At 42.4% G+C, this 27,275-nt stretch overlaps 1 protein-coding gene across 2 annotated transcripts in view; it reads left to right on the plus strand.

Annotated features, from left to right (window-relative positions):
- The first annotated feature begins 6,848 nt into the window (after nucleotides 1–6,848).
- strn (striatin, calmodulin binding protein) overlaps nucleotides 6,849–27,275 on the plus strand; it is a 92,607-nt gene continuing 72,180 nt past the window's right edge. For both annotated transcript variants that reach the window (XM_080191898.1, XM_080191899.1), the window contains exon 1: nucleotides 6,849–7,353. In XM_080191898.1, the coding sequence (XP_080048024.1) occupies nucleotides 7,114–7,353 (240 nt within the window). In that variant the 5' untranslated portion in view covers nucleotides 6,849–7,113. The remainder of the gene's footprint in view (nucleotides 7,354–27,275) is intronic.

A 27,275-nucleotide genomic window follows, 5' to 3' on the forward strand; every position in this document is an offset into this window, starting at 1 on the left:
GGTGAGGGATCCTATGTACAATTAGCTCTGTTTGTTTCATTGATGCAGAGACTTCACTTTAAGACATTTCTGCCTACGCGATTACATTTAAACGCTAAGCTCTTAAAGTTAACTTGACCACATTTTAAAACTGGCGCGCTGGGATTAGCTGGAAAGGTTGACTGCATTTTTTTGTAAGTACAATTCCCCAGCAAAGACAGGCTTTTTCATCAGCTGAACAAACAGCAGCTTTTCATGTCCGCAGCTGCAAGGTCTCAAAACAAGCTACAAAAACCTGCCTTTGCACGTACCAAACAATTACAGCACAGGTATGAATTTATATTGTACTCACAGTTCCATGTTTAGTTAGTTCAGTCCAGAGTCTGTTTTGAACGCTGCTTTAATCAGCACAGGGCTGGCTTGTGCCAGTATCTCTGTATCTCTCTCTCTCTCTCCTGTTTCTTTTCGCTTTCTATAATGTGTGCAATAAAAGAAATTCAACCTCATACCAGTGCCATCTCCATCTATTCAGAGGAATGAATGAATGGACCCTACATTCCCTGATTTAAGGTCTCATCTGAAAGATGGCAGGTGGGAACGTTCCCGCCGATGGGATCTCCCTGGTCCTGCTGATGGCACGGTGGGGTTACCCGGTGGCGTGGGGGTGGATTCAATGGGAAACCCCACTGACAGCAGCAGGACGAGGAGATCCCGCTGCCGGCCTCCAGCAGGCCACCTCCCACTGCCAAGAAACAGATCACGGTGGGGGGGAAAGGGTGGATAGAATCCCACCCGGTATCGCTGACAGTGCAGCACTCCCTTAGTACTGCGTTGGGAGTGTCTGCCTAAGCATCTACAGCAGGACTTGAAAATTGAAATGTAGCTTTTACACACAAGAATTAGGAGCTGGGGTAAGCCATTTGGCCTCTCACGTCTGCTCCATCATTTGACAAGACCGTGGCTGATCTGAATGTGGCCTCATCCCCCACCACCCACCATAACTCTCCCTGACTCCCTTATCATCAAAAACCTGTCTAACAGCCTGGCATCTACGAGCTTGAGTACGTTGACATTAAGAAAGAGGATGTGGTGGAGCTTTTGAAAAGCATCAAGTCAGATAAGTCGCCGCGATTGGATGGGATGTACCCCAGGTTACTGTGGGAGGCGAGGGGAAGAGATTGCAGAGCCTCTGGTGATGATCTTTGTGTCATCAATGGAGACGGGAGAGGTTCCAGAGAATTAGAGGGTTGAGGATGTGGTTCCTCTATTCAAGAAAGGGGGTAGAGATAGCCCAGGAAATTGTAGACCAGTAAGTCTAACCTCAGTGGTTGGTAAGTTAACGGAGAAGATCCTGAGAGACAGGATTTATGAACATTTGGAGAGGTATAGTATGATAGAAAATAGTCAGCATGGCTTTGTCAAGGCAGATTGTGCCTTATGAGCCTGGTTGAGTTTTTTGAAGATGTGACTAAACACATTGACAAAGGAAGAGCAAGACATGTGGTTTACATGGATTTCAGCAAGGCGTTTGATAAGGTCCCCCAAGCAAGGCTTATTGAGAAAGTAAGGGGGCATGGGATCCAAGGGGACATTGCTTTGTGGATGCAGAACTGGCTTGCCCACAGAAGGCAAAGAGTGGTTGTGGATGAGTCTTTTTCTGCATGGAGGTCGGTCACCAGTGGAGTGCCCCAGGGATCTGTTCTGGGACACTTGCTGTTTGTGATTTTTATAAATGACCTGGATGAGGAAGTGGAGGGATGGGTTGGTAAGTTTGCCGACGACACAAAGGTTGGAGGTGTTGTGGATAGTGTGGAGGGATGTCAGAAGTTGCAGAAAGACATTGATAGGATGCAAGACTGGGCGGAGAAGTGGCAGATGGACTTCAACCCGGATAAATGTGTAGTGGTACATTTTGGCAGGTCAAATGGGATGATGGAATACAATAGTAAGGGTAAGACTCTTGGCAGTGTGGAAGATCAGAAGGATCTTGGGGCCCGGGTTCATAGGACGCTCAAAGCAGCTGCGCAGGTAGAGGCTGTTGAGAAGGCGTATGGTGTACTGGTGTTCATCAATCGAGGAATTGAGTTTAGGAGTCAGGAGATAATGCTGCAGCTGTATAAGACCCTGGTCAGACCCCACTTGGAGTACTGTGCTCAGTTCTGGCTGCCTCATTACAGGAAGGATGTGGAAGCCATTGAAAGGGTGCAGAAGAGATTTACAAGGATGTTGCCTGGATTGGGTGGCATGCCTTATGAGGATAGGTTGAGAGAGCTTGGTCTTTTCTCCTTAGAGAGACGAAGGATGAGAGGTGACCTGACAGAAGTGTATAAGATGTTGAGAGGTATAGATTGGGTGGATTCTCAGAGGCTTTTTCCCAGGGCTGAACTGGCTTCCACAAGAGGACACAGGTTTAGGGTGCTGGGGAGTAGGTACAGAGGAGATATCAGGGGTAAGTTTTTCACTCAGAGGGCGGTGGAGGTGTGGAATCGGCTGCCAACGGTGGTGGTGGAGGCGGATTCGATACGGTCTTTTAAGAGACTTTTGGATAAGTACATGGGACTTAGTAAGATGAGGGTTATAGGTAAGCCTAGTAGGTAGGGATATGTTCAGTGCAACTAATGGGCCGAAGGGCCTGTTTGTGCTGTAGTTTTTCTATGTTCTATGTACCCAAATAGGAGAGGAGTGTGGTGACGAGGGGATTTTCACAGTAACTTCATTGCAGGGTTAATGTAGGCCTACAGGCGACACCAATGAAATAATAAGCTAATAAAACTGTACATGATACTCCAAATGCAGGCTTACTAAGATCCTGATAGCTGGAGCATACAAACACACAAATTAAGAGCAGGAGTAGGCCATTCAGCCCCTCAAGCCTGCTCTGTCATTGGATAACATCATGGTTGATTGGATTGTGGCCTCAACTCTACTTTCCTGCCTAGGCCCTAAACCCTTTGACTCCCCAGGCAATCAACAATTTACATCAATCAGCCCTAAAAGTGTTTTAAACAATAATCTTAAGGTTAAAAGGCTAAATGTAGATTAGATACCTGAATGCATCCGGCTGAGAAACAAGCAGATGTAATTTAAATAATCTTGAAGTTAATTACACTTCAAAGCTGACCTGCATTTGCTTTGCAGGGTCAGAGAGGGGAGTAAACGCCTCAACAATGGGTGACCCATTCTTCAGTCTAGATGAAGCTGAAGATCTCCACTTTCTTCAATAAATGCCACATTATGAGTGGAATTTTCAAATGAATGAAAGCTGAAAGGAGCTTTATAAATATAAGGGGGCGATCTTACTGGCTTTTCAAGCCAGTCGATTGTTGTGGCAAGCCAATGAAATTGGGCAAGAGACAAAAAATTGAGTTTGCGCCCCGTTTCTTGCCTCTCACGATGTTACCGTCACCGATTTGCCAGTGAAATTGTTTTGTGCTCAGAAAGGGGCTCAAAGCCAGTTTCAATGTGCATTAGTTAATTTACATCTAATCAGTGAGTCGCAGACGTCACCGCCCAGCCTCACTTGTCCTTACCTGCTCACCAGTTGAAGTCCTCGCCGGCAAGCAACACGCCTGGTTCCCACCAACGGGATCGGAGAAGAGTGGAGCCCCTTGGGTATCCTGGCACTGACAGCCTGGCACCCTAGACTGACGATGGGGTGGGGGGTGGGATTCAGCCGGGTCGATGATGGTGGGGGAAGGTGGGAATCGGCCGGAGTGGTGATTGGAGGGGGGGGGGAGGGGTGGTGGCGGCACGGTAGCACAGGGGTTAGCACTGCTGCTTCACAGCTCCAGGGTCCTGGGTTCGATTCCCGGCTCACTGTCTGTGTGGAGTTTGCACATTCTCCTCGTGTCTGCGTGGGTTTCCTCCAGGTACTCCGGTTTCCTCCCACAGTCCAAAGATGCGTAGGTTAGGTTGATTGGCCATGCCGAGAAATTGCCCCTTAGTGTCCTGGGATGGGGAAATTAGAGGGCTTAGTGGGTATAATATATAGGGATATGGGGGTAGGGCCTGGGTGGGATTGTGGTCAGTGCAAACTCAATGGGCCGAAGGGCCTTTTTCTGCACTGTAGGGTTCTATGATCTTCTAGATCAGCCGGCGATTGAATGAGCTGGGCATTAATTCAAGCAGCAATTGGGGGTAGAATTGGCTGGGGCAGCAATCATGGAAGTGGGGATCAGCAATATCTGGGACAGCGATTGGGGTGGGGGAAGATCGGCGATGTTCAGGGTGATAATTGGGCAGCTGTGATTCTGTGGTGGGGGGGGTGGTGGTGGGAGCGCACTGGGAGATCAGTGGTGCCCCTGGACTCAGCAGTCGGCTTCCCAGTGAGAATAGTCTTCGCCCCACCCCCTACTGGCAAGAATCACATCTGGGCTCTTTTTGCCATACGATAATGACTGAGAGCATGCCCAGTGCGATTCTCTCCTGTTTTCACACCCATTCAGCACTTAAACCTTTTTTGATAAAATCGACCCCTAAGCATTTCTTTGTGAGTCAGAGAGTCTGAAGAAAGGGCAATCATACACGTTAGCAATGTAATGTTTTTATATGGATCTCAGAATCAGAGGGGAGTTTACAATCAGGTTGTAAACAGAGACTGTTATAAAATCCATTTTCTTCTTCAGTTGACAGAATAATTTTTCAGATGGGGAAATTAACCTAAAGGTCTGTTTGAGGACATTCCAAGCATGCCCCATTGTCACAGAGATAAGCTTTGAGATATGGGAGGTTCTTTAGTTATATTTAAATGACTACTTTCTGTCTGTTTTACTAAGGAAGTTACTGGAAATCTCCCAGATATAGAGATCTAATGGACTTGGGAGAGTGCTGAGTTGAAGGAAATTGTTATAAGTAAGCAGCTTGTATTGGAGTAGTTTTAACAGGTCTAAAAATGGATAAGCTCCCAGGACCTGACATTATGCATCCAAGAGCGTTGAAACAGGTTGAGATAAGTGGCTGATTTGTGGTCATCTTCCAACATTCTATAGATTCTGGAATGGTTCCCGAAGATTGGAAAGTAGCAAATGTCACTCACCTTAAGAAGTGAGGGAGGGAGAATACAGAGAACTACAGATCTATTAACTGTACATTAGTAGTTGGGAAAATGCTAGAACCCATTATAAAGGATGTGATAAATGGGCATTTGGATAATCATGATCTAATTGGGCAGAGTCTGCATGGATTTAGGAATAGGAAATCATATTTGATGAAGTTGTTGGAGATTTTTGAGGATGTTACTGACAAAATTGATAAAGGAGAGTCATTAGATGTAGTATATCTAGATTTTCAGAAGGCTTTTGAGAAAGGCCCCCCACAGGAGATTGATTGGCAGAATAAAAGGACCTGGGATTGGAGGCAACATACTGTCATGGATTGAGGATTGGCTAACAAGCAGAAAAGAGAGGGTAAAAGTAAACAAGTCATTCTCAAATTAGCAGGCTGTGGCTATTGGGGTATTACAAAGACTTGATTTATTATTGTCACATGTATTAATATACATGTTATACAGACAAAGCATACTGTTCATAGAGGACAGGGTGCAGAACGTAGTGTTACAGTCATAGCTAGGGTGTAGAGAAAGATCAACTTAATATAAGATAGGTCCATTCAAAAGTCTGACAGCAGCAGGGAAGAAACTGTTCTTGAATTGGTTGATACGTGACCTCAGATTTTTGTATCATGTTCCTGAAGGAAGAAGGTGGAAGAAAATATTCAGGGGTGCATGGGCTCCTTGATTATGCTGGCTGCTTTTCCAAGGTAGCGGGAAGTGTAGGCAGAGTCAATGGATTGGAGGCTGGTTTGAGTGATGGACTGGGCTACATTCATAACACTTTGTAGTTTCTTGCAGTCTTGGTCAGAGCAGGAGTCATACCAAGCTGAGACACATCCAGAAAGGGTGCTTTCTACGGTGCTTCCATAAAAGTTAGTGAGAGTCGTGGCGGACATGCCGACTTTCCTTAGCCTTTTGGGAAAACTAGAGGCGTTACACAGTGGGTCGTGAATCTTCTGTACCCCAGAGGGTCATTGAAGCTCATTGAGTACGGTGGAGATTGATAGGTTTTTGATTAATAAATATCTGGGGGTCTGTCAAAGGGAATGAAGTGGTATTGAATGGTAGGGCAGGCTGAATGGTGAGGTAGGCTGGATAGGTTCAGTGGCGGAGCAGGCTGGATGGGCTGAATGGCCTACTCCATGTTCAAGATGGCTGCCGGGGTTGGGCCCTGTGCCTCCGGGCTGCGCTCCGTGGGAATCCCGCAGGTACGCACCAGGTGAACGCGCGGACAGATATCCAGACGGATAGGTAGCCGGGAGCAAGATGCGCAGGCGCGAAACTGAAGGCAGGGGCGGGGACGGGAGAGCTGTTGACAGTTGGGGAGGTGCGGCCTCTATGACGTCATTGGCGAAGCGCAGAGCGATTTGAACAAAGGCGCATGCGCTTAGAGGAGCGGGGAGGATGGGCGGGGTCTGGAGACGAAAAGGGGCAGGGACTGGGAAAGAGGCGGGGTCTGGACAAGAGTTGGCCTGGATGGGAAGAGGGAAGCTGCCAGGTGGGCGTGGTCTGGTGCTGTAAGGGGCGGGGGAACGGAGTGGCGAGCGGGTCTGGGCGGGAGAGGGGGCGAGCGATGAGCTGACAAGTGGGCGGGGTCTGCAGTGGGGCGTGGCCTGGATTGGGGTCTGGGCGGGGATGAGGACAGCGGCCAGGTGGGCGGGGTCTGGAGTGGACGTGCTCCTGCGTGGGAGCGGGGTCTGAAGCGGACGTGTTGTTGCGTGGGGGCGGGATTCCAATCAGAGATGGCGATCCCGGCAGTGGGCGCATGCGCGCGGTGATGGGGGGGGTGGGGCAGGCTAACCGTCAGTGGGTGGTTCCTGTGGTGACAGTGGAGTGAGCGGCGGCAGCAGCAGCAGCGTTTGGAGCGCCTCCTGAGCCGTCCGTAGCCATGGAGCGCACAGCGCGGTTTAAATCCTAACGGGCGGCCCCGCACGCGCAGTCGAGCACAGCCAGGGGGAAAGGGAGGCCTGACCTACCGACCGGGGCCAGCCGGGCGGGCGGCGTCACCGTCACCGCGGTCGCTGCTCTTACAAGCCGTCGGCGTGGAGGCCGAGGGGGCGGACGAAGGGTTTTGGGGCCCAGCCATGGACGAGCACCCGGGAGCCGGGGTGTTCTTCGGCAATAACTCGGTGCTGAGCGGCGGCGGCGGAGGAGGAGGAGGCGGCCCCGGGATCGGAGGCAGGAACCCGCAGCAGCCGGGGGCCGAGGGGGAAGCTCAGAGGCCGCAGTACAACATCCCGGGGATCCTGCACTTCCTGCAGCATGAGTGGGCCCGCTTCGAGGTGGAGAGGACGCAGTGGGAGGTGGACAGAGCCGAGCTACAGGTAAATGCGAACCCCCCCCCCCCCCCCCCAAGCCGCCTCTCGGGCTAGGCCGCACTTCAGGCCTGGACCCTCGATTACTGCCTGACCACCCTCCCCCCCCCCAGATCAGGGGTAAGGGCAAGCTAAAATGGCGGTCAGTTCTCCCCTCCTGTCAGACAGGGTGGGGGGGGGGAATGGATGTTTTTTTTGTGTGTCTCCAATGCATTCTCCCTTTTGGCAGTGACATTTTAAACCAGAGAAATCCCCTGCATTACTGAGAGTCTATGCAAGCACCACATCTAATAATAACTTTCCAATGGCTAAGCCACTTGTTTGGGGGGGGGGGTAATGTTGGCTGGCAAAGAACAGGGGAGTGCTATTTGTTTGTGTCAAAGAGCCAGTACGACTGCACTGGGCTGAATGGACTTCTGTGCTGTAAGGCTCTGTGAAATGCCAGAGATGGTGGTCAAGATTGTCAGTAATCAGGCCATAGACTTAGTTTTAGTCCAAGTGTAAGTATGATTCCATTCTGACCTTTAGCTTAATAAATTAGTTTACAGTAACACTGCAATGAAATTACTGTGACAATCCCTGAATCGCCACACTCTGCCTTCCCATGGTCATACGTAAAACTGTAGCATCTCACAGAACCATGCAAGAATCTATTGGTTCACAGTCACCTATTCGGGTACACAGGAAGAATTTAGCACAAGCGATGCACCTTACCAGCTTGTCTTTCGGATTGTGGAAGGAAATCCTCACAGACACGGGAGAACATGCAAGTTCCGCACAGACAGTCACCCAAGTCGAGAATCGAACCCAGGTCCCTAACCACTATGCCACTGTGCTGCTCCGTGTGGTTCTTTCAAAGAGCCAGTGTGAGCACAATGGGCCGAATGGACTCTTGCATGGTTCTGAGAGATGCTACAGTTTTACGTATGACCGTGGGAAGGCGGTCAGGATTGTCAGTAACCAGAGACTTAGATTTAAGATTATTGGCAAAATAGCTAGAGGAGCGATTGAGATTTATTTTAACACAGCAAGTTGTCATGATCTGGAATGCATCAGCTGAAAGAATAGGAGAAGCAGCTTTAGTAGGAATGAGAATCAGATAAATACTTTTGGGTGGGAGTGCAGAACTGTAGAGAGATGGGGCAGAGACCTGGAGAGTAGAACTAACTGGATAATTCTAATAAGGAAGAGGAAATCCAGTGAGATGTGTTGTATGATTCTGTGATGTGTTTAGAAAAATTGATTAATTGCCCTCTCCCCACCCAATCCAGTATCCTTTTCCATAGTTGTTTTGGTCACTCAGAGTGCATGGGGTGATCTGGGTTAGTTGGCATCTGCTGGAATGTTGACAGTTTTTGTGGAGCAGTTATAAATGTCAATGATTTAATTTGTTGGTAAAGAAGCGAGGAATTGGTATTCTAAATGTTGGAGGAGGGGGCATCAGTAGGGATTTAAATCTCATGGTTTGGCAATCTATGGTTGATGTTTTATGTGTTGTTATCAGTGAATCATTGCAACCAAAGGTTACACAATGACATTCCAGAGGAAGTAAAACAGTTCTGAATAGCTAGATGTGGTTATAGTGGCTGTTGCTATAGTGCAGAGGATTCCTGATGACTTTGGACAAATTAAGCATCCGGAGTTCCCAACCCTCAAAATTGATTTGAGATATTTTTCATCAAGATATACCGACCGGAAACATCTTTCTCTTAAATTGTCAAATTCATTTCATTTGGGTGATGATCTAACAGTTTACACATTTAGATGTGGGCTGAATCTTGCATATTTAACAGTGAAGCACAGCACATAATATTTCTTGTTCAAAATAGCATTTTAACAACTTGCATTGTGCCTTTTAATGTCACTTTTTTCCATGATGCTTCGAAGGGATATTTGAAAAACTGACAAATTTGCGGAAAGGCTTGATGAGAAAGGGGACAGAACGATAAATGAGGAGCAAAAAATCTTTGCTCCAGTATTTCTGATTAGGACAGTCCCCAAAATTAGATCGTGGTTGCACACGTATCTTGTGAACACTCCATCACTTGCGTATTATCAGGAAGTAACCATGGGATACTGTTGATGCAGTTGGTTCTATTAATATGCCTATTGCATTGTTTTCAGGATCCCACAGGATATGAGGCAATCCCAGCTATTCTAATTGTATAAATTAAAATATAAGAAAAGCTGAGACTTCATTTCACTCTTCTATAATTATATATGTAGAGTTTATAATATACCAAATAGGTCAATTTTGTTACTTCAACACTCAATCCCTGAGCACTGTTGCTAACTGAGGTAAATTATTGATCTGCCTATCAATTCAAGAGCTCTTCTGGTTCATTATTGATGCTCGGATTTCTGTGAAACAATTGTTCCCTGACTCATTGAACTATTGGAAAAAATGCTGCACAGAACAACTGTTTGCATTTGTAAAGTACCTTTAACATAGTTAAACATCCACCTTGCAGTTTTATTAACCAAAATGTGACTTTGAACCGCTTGGTCAAAGAAGGAGCAACATAAAGGAGGAGTAAGAAATGAAGTAGTTTGAAGTTTTTTGAAGTTTATCTATTACTGTCACAAGTAGGCTTACATTAACACTGCAATGAAATTACTGTGAAAATCCCCTAATTGCTGTGCTCCGGCGCCTGGTCAGGTACACAGAGAATTTTTAGCGTGATCAGTGCACCTAACCAGCACGTCTTGGACTGTGGGAGGAAACCAGAACACCTGGAGGAAACCCATGCAGACACGGAGAACTTACAGACTCTGCACAGACAGTGACCCAAGCTGGGAATTGAACCCGGGTTTCTGGCGCTGTGAGGCAGCAGTGCTAACCACTGTGCCATCATGAGGGAATTCCAGACTTGAACAATTGCCAATAACAGAATTTAAATTAGGGGATGCTCAAGGCCTGTGTTGGAGCCTTTTTTGGGATGTGTTACTGGCAAGGCCAGCATTTGGTACCTACCCTAATTGCCCCCAAATTGAGTTGGCTTGTTAAACCATTAGTTAAAAGTCATTCATTTTGCTGTGTATCTGGAGTCATGTTATGGCCAAACTGGGTAAGGGCAATAGATTTCTTTCTCTAAACCCAGCTGGTTTTTCAGAATAATTGATGATAGCTTCTTTGTCCTCATTCAAATTCCACTGGTTGCAATGGGGTTTGAACTTGCGTCCTGAGGGACTTATCCTGGATCTCTGGGTTAGTGGTCCAGTGACGTTGTAAGTACACCACCTCTGAAAGGAGTGCTAATATCTCAGCAGGTTGTAGGAATGGGCAAATCCATGGATGAATTTTGAAGCAAGGATGAGAATTTTCAAATTGAAATATTGTTTATCTGGGCGTCACTGTCAGGCAGTGTTCAGTGAACAGGCAGCAGAAGTTTGAGGGTGTCAGGTTTATAGGATTGAACAATGGAGCCAGGAGTGCATTTGGAAAGTTGAGAGTCAAGTTAACAGAGGCAAGGGTGGAATTATGCAATGTTAGAGATGGAGAGAAGTGGAGACACATGGTCTTGGTGATGGCACATATATTGGTTGGTAGCTCATCTCAGACTCAGAATAACAACATCGAGAGGAGAGGGGATCAGGTGATGCAAATGCTGGGTGGCTACATTTTCACAAGTTCTGATGCTTATCCTTTTTGCTTATCCTGATGCATGGCCCATAATTACCTAACTGTGTTCTGTGATATGTTCCCTGAAGATCCTGGATAAGTTTGAGTGATGGGGAGCCAAGCAAAATCAAGAAAATCCTCATTTGATCAAGGCAGTTGGAGTCTGCTGGTGTAGGGCCTTGCTCACATTGGTTTAGCTGTTGAGCGGGCTCATGCTCTGGTAATGTTATAAGCATTGAGATGATGGCTGACATTGTGAGTAAATTGGGGAGCACAGTGGTTAGCACTGCTGCTTCACAGCTCCAGGGACCCGGCTTGGGTCATTGTGTGGAGTTTGCACATTCTCCTCGTGTCTGCATGTGTTTCCTCCGGGTGCTCCGGTTTCCTCCCAAGTCCAAAGATGCGCAGGTTAGGTTGATTGGCCATGCTAAAATGCTTCTTAGTGTCCTGAGATGCATAGGTTAGAGGGATTAGTGTATAAATATGTAGGGAAATGGGAGTAGGGCCTGGGTGGCATTGTGGTCAGTGCAGACTTGATGGGCCAAATGGCCTCTTTCTGCACTGTAGGGTTTCTATGATTCTTAAAGTTGTGGATGAAGGTTTCAGCCCCCGAAACAAATCATTGGTGCTCATACCCAAAAGAAAGTGATGAAGCGGAGGAAAGAATCCTGTCAGTTGTAAGGGCAGTTTTCTGGGTGGAGGCACACAATTAGTCCTTGGAAATCTTGCTGCATGGTATGTCAGACATCCTGGCTAATTCATCACAACGGGACCGGAGAAGGAGTATCCGTGCAGCCGATCTCCTGAGGGGAGCAGAGGATAAATTCCTGGCTGAATTTGAGAACTGTTTGCTGTGCTTTTGTAATCTCACTATGAACTTGATTTGCCCAGCCTTCAAAGAGGCATAGTGCGTCCAAGTCTTTGAGTTCTGGGGTTAGTTATATATCCCGAGTACTGGCCTTGCATTGTCTTGACCTTTAATGTTCGTAGGGAAGGACTGGAGGTGGCAGATGTGATGGGACCTCACCACCTGCTGAGACCTGGATTCCAGCCAGGACTACTGGACGATGACACAGTGAAGGTGTGGAGATCTCGGTGAAACTGTGAATGGATCCTTACTGTTGCTCAACAATCCCGTTCAAGCTCCATGGATGTCTGTATAATCCTGCAGTTATCACTAATGCCAAACTTCTCCCCTTGTGATTGTAATCCTGATTTTGTGATGTTACCTTTTATTGTGATGAGTGTTTGATATGAGCATGGAGACATATGTCGCCTGTTATTCTTTGAAACCCAGGGATATACATTTATTTGTAGTGGACTAAGAAAGTCAAATATGTTACCGTTAAATCTTGGTCTTTCCATTTGGTACTGGGGTGCTTCTGGCCATATGTCACATTCAAATTCTTAGGCTCTAATGTTTGTAATGTGGAGATATCTGGGTCTCCATCATTGTAATAGGGAGTGTGCTGGAATGGTTGTATGGCAGCAGGATTGGGCGATATTGTAATCTTGGCATCTTGCACGTTTATATTGTATCCTTTATTTTAATTGTGGTTAATAATAGTAGTGCCATAGCAGGATAGTGGGAAAGTGGTTTGTTATAGAGGTAGTGGGTATGGCCTTATGTGGTCATAATGGATGAGCAAAACCCTCCCTTAGAACTAATGGTGTTGTACTTTTGTTATTTTTGAGGTTAAAGAATACTTGTTGGTCTCCTATGAAAGCAGACGGATCATGCATCCTGAAAAGTGAGTTATGTTGTGATTGACACCTCCAGCATATCTAGAATTGGGGGAAGTACTTACTAGTTTACTCTCGGGTGTGGTCGAGGCATTCTTGGTTGTCTAGTCTTTCCTATATTTTGGTTTCCTGTATCTTCCTTGGCTGCACGGGATGTGATGTTGGTTACTTGGTAGTTGAGCTCCTGGAATGTACGATGAGCAAATCATCCTGTTGGGAGGAGATCGTTGTCCTTTCCTATAATATTCTGTCAGTGGATGTCTGGATGACTTCCTCCTGTTGCTAGGGTTTCCTTGATAGGATGGGAAATGGGTGAGATTCTGTTGATGAGCTTGAGTGGCGTCTCCATATGACTCTAAATAAGAAGGTTTGTTTTGTTAGAAGCCCAGGGGTTGTTTGAATACTCCTAGCTTCAGCTGTTCTCATAGGTGTGATCGTTCTATGCTTATCTTGGCTATGATTATCTATTCCTAGATCTTGTGGATAATATATAAGATGGGGGAGTCGTTTGTCCTCCCCTGAGATGTCCCATTTTTGGGACTTCTGGACAACTCTCTTGAGGTTTAGGTTCTCCTAGGGGACAGTATCCTTTGTCTACAGGGCCTGAGTACGAGCCTAGATTCTTGGGCTTTACATTGTGAGGTTTTGTGTCTCTGATCCTGATATCCTGCTTGCAAGATGGTACACTTGTCAAACCACATCTTGTGTCTGTGGACTTATCTTGGCTTTCCTCTCCGTGAAGTTTCCTTTTGTTACCTGGGAAAGTGGGGTGTTGACATAGGCTCTGACGTTACTGATAATGAATTAAGATTATCATGCAAGAAAGATAGTTGATGAGTACTGGGATTTTGACTGAAGTCCATTTTGCCCTTGTTGGTATAGTATGGTGACAGTGTTGTAGACTATGTTGTGAGCAATGTGTGTTTTGTTCTTTTATGCCTGCACTCGAGGAGAGGAAAGTTTTACATTTCACATCTTTCTGTTACAATGCAAATTATACACTGATTTTTGTGCTCTGACGCTGGTTTCAGTGCACTTTGCTGTCTGACAAATTTGTGAAAGTTGTAACCTCTGGCAGTGTCAGCTGAACACATGCACTTGTAACAGAGCCTGTTAGCAGCTGCAGGACAGCTAGTTACTGCAGAAATACTACTGGAGAAACAGCAGAAAAGATGCATTGAACGTGTATTGTCACAGCAGCTCTATTCTTTATTCATTACGTTAAAAGGATTTACTTCCTGATGTCTGATTAACTTGGTATATTTAATGGTTAGTTTTAATCAAGGCACTTTATGCCCTTTGGATCTTGACCCTTTGTTAGCAGTAGCTTTGTTTCCTGCATAAGTAACGCTTCCATAGTCAAGTTTGTTCTTATGAAATGGCACATGTCATATATGCAAAACATCTGTTAGGGCCTAGTGTATATGATGAGGCCATTCTCCTTTGAGGTATGCACTAGAAACAATATGAGATGTCACTGTACATTCTTGATCTCCCTGAACCACTGATGGACTATTTTGTTCTGGATAAGCTACTAATTTGAGTTAGCTTCTGTTACTGAGAAGCACAAAAGGAACAGGAGATGGATTACAGAATTCACTTAACTTCATGCCATCTGTTCTCTTCAGTAATTTTGAGTCATGAGTTCATGACAGAAAGCTATACATGAGAAATGAATCTCATTGAGTCTTTTAAGCTCCCAATCTGCAAAACAGCAGGGCTAAGTCAGAGACTGAAGAACATGGGCTGCCACTTGTGATAGCTCACTCACTAATACTTATAGATTATATAATTTCTCATGATCTGAAACTTAACAGACCTTCATGTCAATTATAAAGGATGACAAGTTTCAAATCAGGAGTCGACTGGGGTATCAGGTAAATCAGCAAATGCTGACTTTTAGAACTCAACTTGTGAATATAAGAAGCTGGAAAGTTTTGGAATAGGATGACTGAACAGATGATGATGATGCTTTGAGGCTTGATTTCAAAGTACAAGTATAAAAATATGTAGGTTATTGAATTTTGAGCATCAGAAGAATGAGAGGAATGCTCAAGAGAGCAGCGGCCCTGTAATGAGAGCTGAGAAAGGGGTGGGTAATGCTCCTCTCAGCTGTGGACTCTAATCACAGAATTCTTTCAAAAATTATCTTGTCCTGGACTGTAAGGGAAATACTGTGACCATTGCCAGTTGGAGCAATATTAAAATCGTGGGCAAACTTGGGATTATTTGCTGAGGTATGATGTACAGTTTTATGATATTAAGTAACTGCTTAACAAAAATGCAAGAATAAAATTCTTCCTTTCTATTAGATTACAAGAAAGTAATGAAAGTTTAATTTCAAAGGTGATTTACTTGATTATTTGTCTAGTTCAACAATCAGTGAAAACTATAAATGGAATTGGAAAGATATTTTTTTCTTCAGCAATTTTTGTTCTGCCAAAATTCACTATTACTTCAATAGTGTTCTGTTTTTGTATGAGGAAATGTTTTTTATTCTACTGGAAATCAGTGCATTTTAATTTGCATGGATCAGAACGTGATTCACAACCAAATTAACGAAGGATTGAAAATAATTTCAGCAACTTGAATTTGGGCATCCTTTACTCCTTTGTTCCAAAAAGATGGTAATTGTGTACTTTGAGTTGGTACTAGAAACTTACTTGAGAAATGAACCAAAGGTGTGCCTCAATAGAAAAAATACTTTGAGCTGTGTCTATTGCAGCTTCAATGTCGAAAATGATTTCAGCCAGGGCAGCAGGCTGGGCATGCAGCAGGGTGCTGAGATGTCACAACACTCTCCAAATCCACAAGTGTCGCTGTGAAAATCTGAATGTAAATCCTCTACTAAGAGCATTTGTCCTCTGATCCCAGAAGTATCTGCAGTGTACCACAGAAGATAAAAAATGGAAAATAGAACTTGAGCATTGTAAGATAATGTGGGAACAAGAGGTAATTTGATAGGTTTCACAGAAGGCCTGGGGAGCCAATAAGGAACTCCGTGATACTGATTAAATTACATTTAGAAGTCTCACAACACCAGGTTAAAGTCCAACAGGTTTATTTGGCAGCACAAACTTTTGGAGTCTCACTCCTTCATCAGGTGAATCAGGACTTGTGTTCACAAACAGGGCATATAAAGACACAAACTCAATTTACGAGGTAATGGTTGGAATGCGAGTCTTTACAGGTAATTGAGTCTTAAAGGTACAGACAGTGTGAGTGGAGAGAGGGTTAAGCACAGGTTAAAGAGATGTGTATTGTCTCCGTCAGTACAGTTGGTGAGATTTTGCAAATCCAAGCAAGTCGTGGGGGTGACAGAGAATGACATGAACCTAAGATCCCGGTTGAGGCTGTCCTCGTGCAAAACTTGGCTGTCAATTTCTACTCAGCAATTCTGCATTGTGTGTTGTGTCGGATTGTGATTGCAGTCAGGGACATTCAGCCTCTGATCTTCAGGTAAGCATTCTCGAAGGTGGTCTTCATGACACACGACAGCGCAGAATCGCTGAGCAGAAACTGATAGCCAAGTTCTGCACATATGAGGACTGCCTTAACTGGGATCATGTCACACTATCTGTGACCCCCTTGACTTGCTTGGGCTTGCAAAATCTCACTAATTGTCCTGGCTGGCGAAAATACACATCTTTTAAACTTGTGCTTGGCCTCCTGTCCACTCACATTACAGGTAATCAAGTCTTAAAGGTACAGATAAAGACTCACATTCCAACCATTATCTTGTAAACTGTTTTTGTCTGTATGTGCCCTGTTTGTGAACACATGTCCTCACTCACCTGTTGGAGTGAGACTCCAAAAGCCAAATAAATCTGTTGGACTTTAACCTGGTGTTGTGAGACTTCTTACTGTGCTTACCCCAGTCCAACGCCAGCATCTCCACATCGTGAATAAATTACCTATATCTACAGAACCATTTCTATAAAGTTTACAGAATTGACCCTGAAATTGGAAATTGTTCCACTTCAGCAGGATGAATTGGTGAAAGAGAAATAGGAATACTGAATGTTCAACATACATAGTGATTCCTGATAGAACATGATGGCCTTTAAGCCGCTTTTTCTTTTAAGAGCAAATATATGTACAGGTAGTCCTCAAACTTGCAAAACATTTAGTTCCTGAAAGCCATGTTGTAAGTTGAAACGTTTGTCTGAACCGATTTTCCCATTGGAACAATGATATAAATGAGGATTGGTTCCTGAACCAAGGCTGGAAATTACTCCTGCGGAGCTGTGTTGTAAAATGGCCTCAGCTCTTACCCTGTCAATTGCTGAGGCGACTATTGATGCCTGCATGCCTTAGCACCAATTTCTTGATTTAATGTAGTGAAACTATTTGATCGATCGATTGTCTATTTAACTTTGAATTTCTGAGAGTCCTAGTACATACTAAATAGAAGATAAGTGTATAAATGCATTACAATTGTAGTGGTTGCGTAAAAAAAAATTAACAGAATAAAACTCTGGTTTCCCACTAATAAAGATGGTTTGACCTCATAGTACAACACAGAATGTCATTGTGCTCATATGAATGTGCTGGCGTGGCACTGTAAAGTCAAAACTGATGTAAAGTCGAAATGGGATGCCAATTTATAAATTTTGTAAGTGCCATTTGTCGTAACCGAAATGTTGTAAAATCAAACACTGTAGTTTAGAATTGGATGGTAACTTAGAACACGCAGTGCTCCTTCACTGGAAGGGAGTATTCACTTGGGAATACAAGACATAGAAGCAAGAGTGAAAAAAAAGGTACACCATATGGCCAGTCGGGTCTGCCCCATTATTCCATATGATCATGGTTAATCTTGGGCTTTAACTCCATTTGCCCACCCATATCCCTTAATTCCCTGAGAGACAAAAAGATCTGTCTATCCCAGCCTTAAACAATGGAACATTTGCAATCCTCTGGGGTAGAAAATTCCAAAGATTCACAGCCCTTTGAGTAATTTCTTCTCATCTCAGTCTTAAATGATGGGCCCTAATTATTAAATCCTAAATGAAAAGATTGTTTCAGGTCATTGCTTATTTAAGCCACATGCTTTTTAACAGGACCTATCAATGTCCTTAGTGTACGTGGAGTACTTGAGAAATATTGTACTCACATTGGAAAGTATTGGGTAGTTCAAGTCATAGACGTCTAAAGAGAAGATGTATTCAGTATATTCTTGGAAAAATCGTTAATGAGAAGTTATGTTATTCAATATAATTTAGTAAATTGAATTTGGAGAGCAGTTAATGTAAATTCAGTTTCACATTGGGGCTTGACTGCATAGAAGCAATTACAATGTAAAACCTGGAGAAGGAAAAGTGGCTAGAAACTGAAAAAGTCATAAATTTGTATAAGTCATACAGTGGAATTTTATCATTTGTTTATGTAGTATGCTGTCTGTGTAGTTGCAGAGGTTCTGCTGAAACATTCCTGAACAGTATTCAGCTTCACGTAGGGGCTTGGATCGCATAAACATAATTTTCATATGATCATTTTAAATTCGCATACCATTCCTCAGGAAGCTTGTATTGACCTGCAGGGGTTCAGTGCCAATTCACTGGAATGGTGACTAGCGCTTAGATGGTTAATTAAATAAGACAGTTTAAAAACGTGGCTTGCATTGCTATGAATATAGGAGAATAATGCTTATAGAAACTAGAAGCAGGAGTGGGCCATTCAGCCCTTTGAGCCTGCTCCACCATTCATTTTGATCATGGCTGATCATTGATTTCAATATCCTGATCCCCACCCTCATCCCTTAATACCTTTAGCTCTTGCCTGACCTACCGAGTATTTTAAGCATTTTTTTGTTTCACATTTCTAGTATTTTGCTTTTGTGTTGTGTGAGGGTTGATCTGTTTGTTTGTAATTAAAAGATTTGACAGTTTAAGTTCAGAGAATTTCTCCCCCTTGGGAGAATCTGGACTACGAGGGAATAACCTTGTTATTCAAGCTATCCATTTAGCACTGAATGCAGGAAAGACTTTCTCACAAAATTGTAGTGAAAATTTGTAACTCTCCCCAAACGATGAGTATCAAATGACATTGAGCAATATGTCAACTGAATCCAAGGCAGTTGAAGTTGAAACCAAAACACAGAGCTGTCCTTTACTGAGAATTTATTGACTGTGTTCAGTTACATTGATCTCCTTGCCCCAGGTGCCTCAACTGTCCCCGTTTCTATGTAACCGAAATACTGAATTAAACAATGCCCTTCACCTGTGTATCTTATCCATGGAATTGACATATTAACAGGTTCCCTTTTTTTTTAAAACAAATTTTATAAGACAAAATTTCACAAATCAGAGAAAGCAATAATTTTTCACACTTCATATAACCCATTATAATACGTAATCAAGACTAAATCAAGTTTCTGTGTCAATGAAGTGTAGGAGAAATGTGTTTTTGTCCTTATCTCATATCTTCAAGTCAATTGCTACAATTTCACTAAAGCTTTTTGCTAACTGGGGACTCAATGGGACCATGATGGGATCCTCTCTTTTTTTATATATATCACATTTCTCACTTTTATAAGAAATAAATATATTCATCCACCATTATGCATGGTGGCACAGCAGTTAGCATTGTTCCCTCACAGCGTTAGGGACCCAGGTTCGATTCCTGGTTTGTCATGTGCAGAGCCTGCATGTTCTCCCCATGTTGAGTGGGTTTCCTCCGGGTGCTCCGATTTCCTCCCACAGTCCGAAAGACGTACTGGTTAGGTCCATTGACCATGCTGGATTCTCCCTCAGTGTACCTGAACAGGCACCGGAGTGTGATGAGTTGGGGATTTTCACAGTAACTTCATTGCAGTGTTAATATAAGCCTGTTTGTGACACTCGTAAATAAATATCCTTTAGTAGACATTTTTACCTTTGACAAGTTGGTTGGGCAAACTATCATGTATTTTGTAACAAATATCATTTTCCCTCAACTCCTATCCTCTAATGTCATCACCTCTAACGTCATGATTAGAACAAAGTTACATATTGATTGTGTAAACTGTAAATCTGTAGATTCCCCAAAAATAATTTCCTTATGTTCCATATCTAAATTTATGTGAGCCCTTTTTATAAAATGCTCAACATTGAGATTATTTCACTGGGTACAGCATCGGTGCGGATCAATTGGTTTATCCTGGCAATTTAACACTGAATGATCACTATTTAGTGATTCATGTTGTTGTCCCCAAACATGAAGTACGCACGACTTTCATATACCTTAACTTCAGACCTTACAATTTAGTGAATCCAAGTTGCTTTAACCAATCCACACCACATACTGTGGACCTGTATCCAATGTCTAACACAGCTCAACTATTCCAGGATGACAAAGTATGTCTTGGGAGCAGTGAGACCTTCGGAAATTTTTAGAAATTAAAGCATCACTATCAGATGCTGCAGTTCTAGATGCCAAAAACCTGGATGATGCTAATGTGATGCAGACATGACAGCCTGCCCAGCCAAATATGTTCAACAAATATGCAAATTGCATGTGATCTCTCATTTGTTAAAAGTACTCAAAAATAGACACTTAGGATATTTATTTCTCAGTAGTCAGAAAGTATTTAATATGTGGAAAAGGTGTATGTCTATCATGGCTATCAGAGCAGTGATGCTTGAAATGTGCAAAAAATGATTTTTCTTGAAAATAGAAGAAAGACTGTTGCTTAACTGTCCATTCATGTGTAGGTGTGAAATGCTTAATGTGGTGCAAGGCAGGAAGGCAGACCCTAATCACAATTCAATTACACTGATCTGTTTCAATATACCCCAAGGATAAAAATTACAACCACTTCATTTCCTTTATCCTGCAAATACATGCAGCAATGGGGCATTGAGTTTAAAAATTGGCAGCTTTATAGAACCTTAGGTCGCACTTGGAATATAGTGTTCAATTCTGGTCGCCGCACTACCAGAAGGATGTGGAGGCTTTGGAGAGGGCACAGAAAAGATTTATCAGGATGTTGCCTGGTATGGAGGGCATCAGCTATGAGGACAGATTGGAGAAGCTTGGTTTGTTCTCACTGGAGCAACGGAGGTTGAGGGGAGACCTGATAGAAGTCTACAAGATTGAGAGGCATGGACAGAGTGGATAGCCAGAAGCATTTTCCCAGGGTGGAAGAGTCAGTTACTAGGTTGCATAGGTTTAAGGTGAGAGGGGCAAGGTTTAAAGGAGATATATGAGGTAGATTTTTATGCAGAGTAGTGGATGCCTGGAACTTGTTGCTGGGGGAGGTAGTGGAAGTGGATACGGTAGTGACTTTAAAGGAATGTCTTGACAAATACATGAATAGAATGGGAATAGAGGGAAATGGTCCTTGGAAGGGTAGGGAGTTTGAGTTAAGTCAGGCAGCATGGTCGGTGCAGGGCTGAAGGGCCTGTTCCTGTGCTGCAATTTTCTTTGTTTATACTGTATCCTGGTCAGCTTATGTTCTGTTTTCATTAGGATGAATCTGAATCAGACAACAGGTGCAGAACTGCACCTTGAATATAAAAGACTGAAGCATCGCTTAGCAGGGTCTCTGTTTCATCAGTGTGCTGTGCTTCTCTCGGATCCCTGTCTTCAGGAGTCACTACCGTTAGTGGCAAGTTTTTAAAGTTTCTTCGTTTGCCTTCATCTCACAAATATTAAGAAAAGTCAGTTATTCTTCTAAAGCATCGGGCATAATGGGTCGTAAAAACAGTTGACCATATGCTAGCAGACAACAAAGTGTATTAGTTTAAAAGTACCCAGTGTCTAGCTACGTAGACAAGCGTACTAGGATTTCCAAAATACTTTTGGAAACGTTTTCAGGTTTTGCATCTGGATTAAGAAGGAAACTTAAATGTTCATTGCAATTGATAGCACAAAATTTTGTCTGAGTCAACATTGTGACACTAAAACAATAATCTGCATTTATTTTATAAAAGTATACTAGAGATTATTGTGGAAGTGTGCATATATTCTACCTGGTATTGTATTATGTTGTAATTAATCCTTCGTATGTTTGAACTGGGGTAGGACTTACTCAGTTAATGGTAGGGCGTTGGAGAGTTACAGAACAAAGAGATCTAGGGGTACGTGTTCATAGCTCCTTGAAAGTGGAGTCACAGGTGGGCAGGATGATGAAGAATGCATTCGGCATGCTTGCTTTCGTCGGTCAGAACATTGAATACAGGAGTTGGGATGTCTTGTTGAAGTTGTACAAGACATTGGTAAGGCCACACTTGGAATTTTGTGTGCAGTTCTGGTCACCCTATTATAGAAAGGATATTATTAAACTAGAAAGAGTGCAGAAAAGATTTACTAGGATGCTACCAGGACTTGGTGGTTTGAATTATAAGGTGGGGCTAGATAGACTAGAACTTTTTTCTCTGGAGTGTAGGAGGCTGAGGATTGATCTTAGAGTTCTATAAAATAATGAGGGGCATAGATAAGGTAGATAGTCAATATCTTTTCCCAAAGGTAGGAGAGTCTAAAACTAGAGGGCGTAGGTTTAAGGTGAGAGGGGAGAGATACATAAGGGACCAGAGGGGCAAAATATTCAGAGGCTGGTGAGTGTTTTGGGACAAGCTGCCAGAGATAGTAGAAGTGGGTACAATTTTGTCTTCTAAAAAGCATTTAGACAGTTACATGGATAAGATGGGTATGAAGGGATATGGGCTAAATACGGGCATTTGGAATTAGCTTAGGGGTTTTAAAAAAAAAGGGCAGCATGGACAAGTTGGGCTGAAAGGCCTGTTTCCATGCTGTAAACTTCTATGACTGTTTTGCATTTTGGTTGTGTATATCTGTTCACCACTTCCTTGTTTATAATTGGAGCATTTATGGGCCCCATTCCCAACCTGATCAGCTTTAACCATGTTTTGAGCTATCAAAAAGGAAAATATTTGAGAGCAAAGTACTAGCTCAGAGACTGAATCAGGATTCCCACTCGAGGCAGTAGGTCAGTAACAGAAGAAATGGTGAAACAGCTGGGAAAAAGTACAAGTGGCAGAAACTGAGTGGCAATCAGGCAGAATAGATAAGGAGGAAAAGGACAGACAAAAAAATTGAATAGGGAGGAAGCTGAATGACAGCAGAATGATAAAAAAACGTTGCTCTAAAAATAGAAGATAGTGTACATAATAGTTGTATATAAACAGTGTAATGCCAACTTAAAGAAAATGGGTAGTAGATCTGCCTGTCTTGTTGGGAGAAGTTGGAAATACTTCACAGCAGTAAAGCTTAAAATATCATATCCTTCATTTATAACTGGCCTTACGAAATGTGACAGCTTGTATATTGCAAACACGGTCAGCATGTAGTTGCTAAAGAAGAAATTCTGTGAGCTCAGCCCCCATTCCTTTCCAGCCAAGGCTCTGCCATCCCATTCCCCTCGTCCTCATGTTGCTTTGTAAGATTATTTTTACTTAATTACTGTCTACTGAGATTTATTTCATTTTTACACAATTCACACACAAAACAAAAGATCATCATTGCAGCATTTGTGACAATTTTGAGATTCAAATACATCAGTCCTTGTGGATTGGTGTTGTGTATTTGTATGGGAAGGGGAGCATTAGCTTGAAGGTTGATTTCCCCAAAACACTTTGAGATAAATTGCAGATTTGGTTGTTGAATCTTCTTTCTTGAATATACAGGAAGAGAGTTATCATAACTTTGATTTGCTTATTGCTGAAAATACTTTGAAGATTTTTCCAGAAAGCTAACTTTTTTTGTTGTAAAATGAAGCAATTCTGCGCAACTAATTTTCAAATCTTTTTCTCTTGGACTATTGCTCGTCCTAAAAAATGAGAATTTAAATCTTAATTGTCTGTCATTAGCAGCTGGGTCTTTTCATCAGCTAGCTCTCCACTGCCACTAACTGTTATACATGGATTGTTTCATTTTTATTTCATAAAAGATATAATGTAAAAGTTTGTTTTCATTACTTTTTTAGGATCTTTTGGTTGCCAGGACACAGCTGTCACTTCAAAGCCATTTAAAAATGGCTCAGTCAAGTTAACTTGTATTGAGGTGATACTGCCAAATTCTGTAAAGATTTACTGTTTGCAGCAGATGGGTTAATTAATTTATCCATTTTTTATTTAAAGAATAATTTAAAAGCTTCTTAGCATCAACTTTCTTTCTTGCTTTACTCTATTACACTGGCAAAATGTTAGAATTTAATAATAAATTTGGCAGGGCCAAAATAATTCTCCAGCCAGGAGAATCTTTAACACCCATTATGATGAGCGTTGAATGGAAAACTACCATTGACCTCTGAATTGTGCTGACCTCCTGTTCAGGAAGCAGCAGTACTGTTGTTATGATTGTCCCAAGCCTGGGTTCCTATCCATGATTGTTATTCAGTGGATCCTATTGCATGGTTGTCATATATTCTGCCAGCACTTGTCCAGTATCTTGAGTGAAGCAGGAGATAGTGGGAACATTATCCTCATGAGTGTCCTAAGCAACCCAATATGTACCTCTATCTTTATGTAGTTAGAAATTTAAAGGGTGAAGTGATGTATGGGAGGTAGAGATGAAACTCAAAATTAAATTGTAATACATTGCAGTTGAGACCATCTCTACCATTTAGCTACTGATTTGTACAAGACTGAATCCCAACTCTCCAGTTCAAGGAGAGTTCTGTGTTTACATATTTAAGGCATGAACAGCCTTCCCCTCTCAATGTTGGATGTATTAATTGTAGATGGGAGTTTACACACTCAAAACAATTAAAATACCTCCCATGTAATTTGTGTTCTGTTATATTCCATGCCAAAATGGTTTTAAGACCTCCTGGGAAGTCTTCCATCACTGTTCTGAAAACAGGTTGGTACCTGACCCTGTTTTACTGTCACCTTTGCATCACACAAGTGGAAACTGTTCATACTGTCCTTTTGCACTTCTGAAACGTTTATTGTTTTTCCATGTGTGCTCTTTTATTTTTTAAATGTGCTTTAAACTGTATAAACGGCACCATATTTCCATTTTGGCTACTGCCTCTGCACTCCTAAATCAACTAATGTACTGGTTGGATAACGTTTTTTCTCTGTTTACGTTCTCATTCTTTTTTAATTTTGAAAATGTCCATTCGATCCCTTTAACTTTCTTACAGTAAAGAGAAACCTCAAATTTTCAATCATTCCTCAAAGCTGTAACTTCTCATTCCTGGTATAATTTTCTGTTTCCAATGTTTAATTAATTACAGTGCACAACGGGTAGTGTACAGCAGTGTCACTATCTTTTAAATAATGAGTTTAACTGACAACCCCCCTCAGACGGATCCTGTGGCACCATTCAAAGGAAAAGGGTTCTTTCCAGCATTCTATCTAGTATTTATCCCTTGAACAGTATTGAAAACAAATTTTCTGTTATCTCCTTGCTGTTCGGGGACCTTACTGTGCACAGATTGACTGTCACACTTCCCTACATTGCAACTTTAACTCCATTTCAAAGTGCTTTGGGGTAATGAAAGGTGTGATAAATAAAATTCTTCAATTTCTTTGTAAGGGCTTTCTCTGTTGCACTCTCTCACACTTATACTTTTTCTCATATTTTGATAAGAGCGAGTCCAGTACTGCAAGTAATACTTCCACACTGTTTTAACTAATGCCTAACACAAACACTACATCGTTTATTTTATTTTCAATGCAGCTATGGCTAAAACCTAGTATTATATTTGTTTTTTTATGCCTTTTTTAGTGTTATCTTTAAAAGATTTGCAGATCTCTATTCCCAAGTTTTTCAATTCCTCTAAAATCTTTATCATTCAGGTTACATTTGCCTTTTATATTTCAGTGATTTTGCTACCAGGTATCCTTAGATTTATTACGAATGCCAATTTGAAGGCACATTTATAAGTAACGCTCTTGCACCATTCTCAAGAATCCCACCATTTTTCTAGTCATTTTTTTGATGCTTGACAGATTCTTTTAGCTTGCCACACTGCAGAGAGAAAGGGTACCTATTATTGACACAAATATGCTTACGTTAATACTGCAATGAAGTTACTGTGAAAAACCTTTAAGGTAGACAAAACAACATAGGATGCAATTTTTTTCCCCAATGATAATGCAGCTCCATTTCACAGTTGACATTGGTAGTGACTTGTCCCTGCCTCTTTGTGCAGAGTTGTTAGGAGATAAAATGGGGGTACTGAACCGCAACGAGCTATCCCCTGAAGGGGAGAAACATTGAGTGGAGACAAATGCATGTTTGTGGGAAAGGAGGATGGTGGGATTAGTTTTGAATTATTTCACCCGACAGCCAAGATGTGTTGTAACCCTCTTTGGTTCCCAATGATAAAATGATGACTTATTTACTGATGCCCTGTTTAGAATTGTTTTTTTTTTAAATTGCCCAGAAATTCTACCATTTCAGATGGAGTTGATAATGTGAGGAGAGTTGGCTTTACAACAGTCTATAGCTTGAATAGCAGCATAAGTGAAATATTGCAATATAGCTGGTATTGCATAACTAACGCACCCACTCTATATCTAACTATGCAGTTCCCTCCTTGAAGGTGTGCCTTCTGTGAGTGCTTGAACAAACAGACTTAGACTTGTGAAACAACTGACAACATTCTCTCCACTTCCTTCTCTTTGAATGCCTTCTCCATTAGACAATAAGAATACTATGCACGTATCTCAAAAGTTACGAAAATCTGCTCAAGTAGCTTCAACGTTTACAAGTTAAGGTAAAATAAGCTCTAATAAATGAAGGGGAAGCACAACTGTTCCCAGAAGAGTGGAGAGCTACCTCTTAAAATGTACTTTCCTTCATATCTTAAGGTGTATTGTGGCCTGAATTGCAATGGAAAAACAGGTAACCTGCATTGTTTTGTTGACTAGATGGGCTGACTGCTTACACAATGAAACTTCAGCAAACCAGGGAGCTTGACAACCTGGGAACTTGGACTGTTGGCGTTATGTTTGTTATGGGCAAGTAGAATAGAACCTAATGTTAAGTTCTTGGTTTCATTGCACTAGCTGAGAATGGGATACCAGAGGGGAGAAGCTGTCTGGTGATCAGGTTAGATATTGCAATAGAGTTCAGGTTCTGTAGACATTGGTATCTCTGAGAAGCGGGAGATACTAAAAGAGCTGATAAAAGTCAGCGGCAGGGAACCTACAAACAAGTTTTTAAATGGGAAATACTGTGTTAATAATGGGATTTATTTTATCCTTAGTTTCTGGATTTTCTCCTTGCTGTGTTTGTTAGCTTAAGAATAATATCTTTTAAAAAGATGTCATCCTCAAAATAGAGTCTGGCCGTATAATGGATAAGTGGTTTCTGCATTTGCGTTTGTTGTTTAAATATACAAAAGTTCAAATGCACCAATGGTACATTGTTTTGTTTTGGGGCATACAGTCCTCAAGTGCAAAAGTAATTTGCATGTGTTTGATGACTGACAACATGACAGCTGAGGACAGCCCTGACTTTAAACAGAATTTGACATCCACTATAATGTGGTTGCTGGTATTATTTTTGGATATTCCCTCTGAAAAAACTGCCGTCTGAAAGGTGAGATTGAGTTCAACAAAATAAAAGCCACTTTCATTTTCCCTTCACCATATGCCTTTTGAAAGGA

The sequence above is a fragment of the Carcharhinus amblyrhynchos genome, chromosome 7 (assembly GCF_965287045.1).
Source record: "Carcharhinus amblyrhynchos chromosome 7, sCarAmb.v2.hapA, whole genome shotgun sequence".
Lineage (NCBI taxonomy): Eukaryota > Metazoa > Chordata > Chondrichthyes > Carcharhiniformes > Carcharhinidae > Carcharhinus > Carcharhinus amblyrhynchos.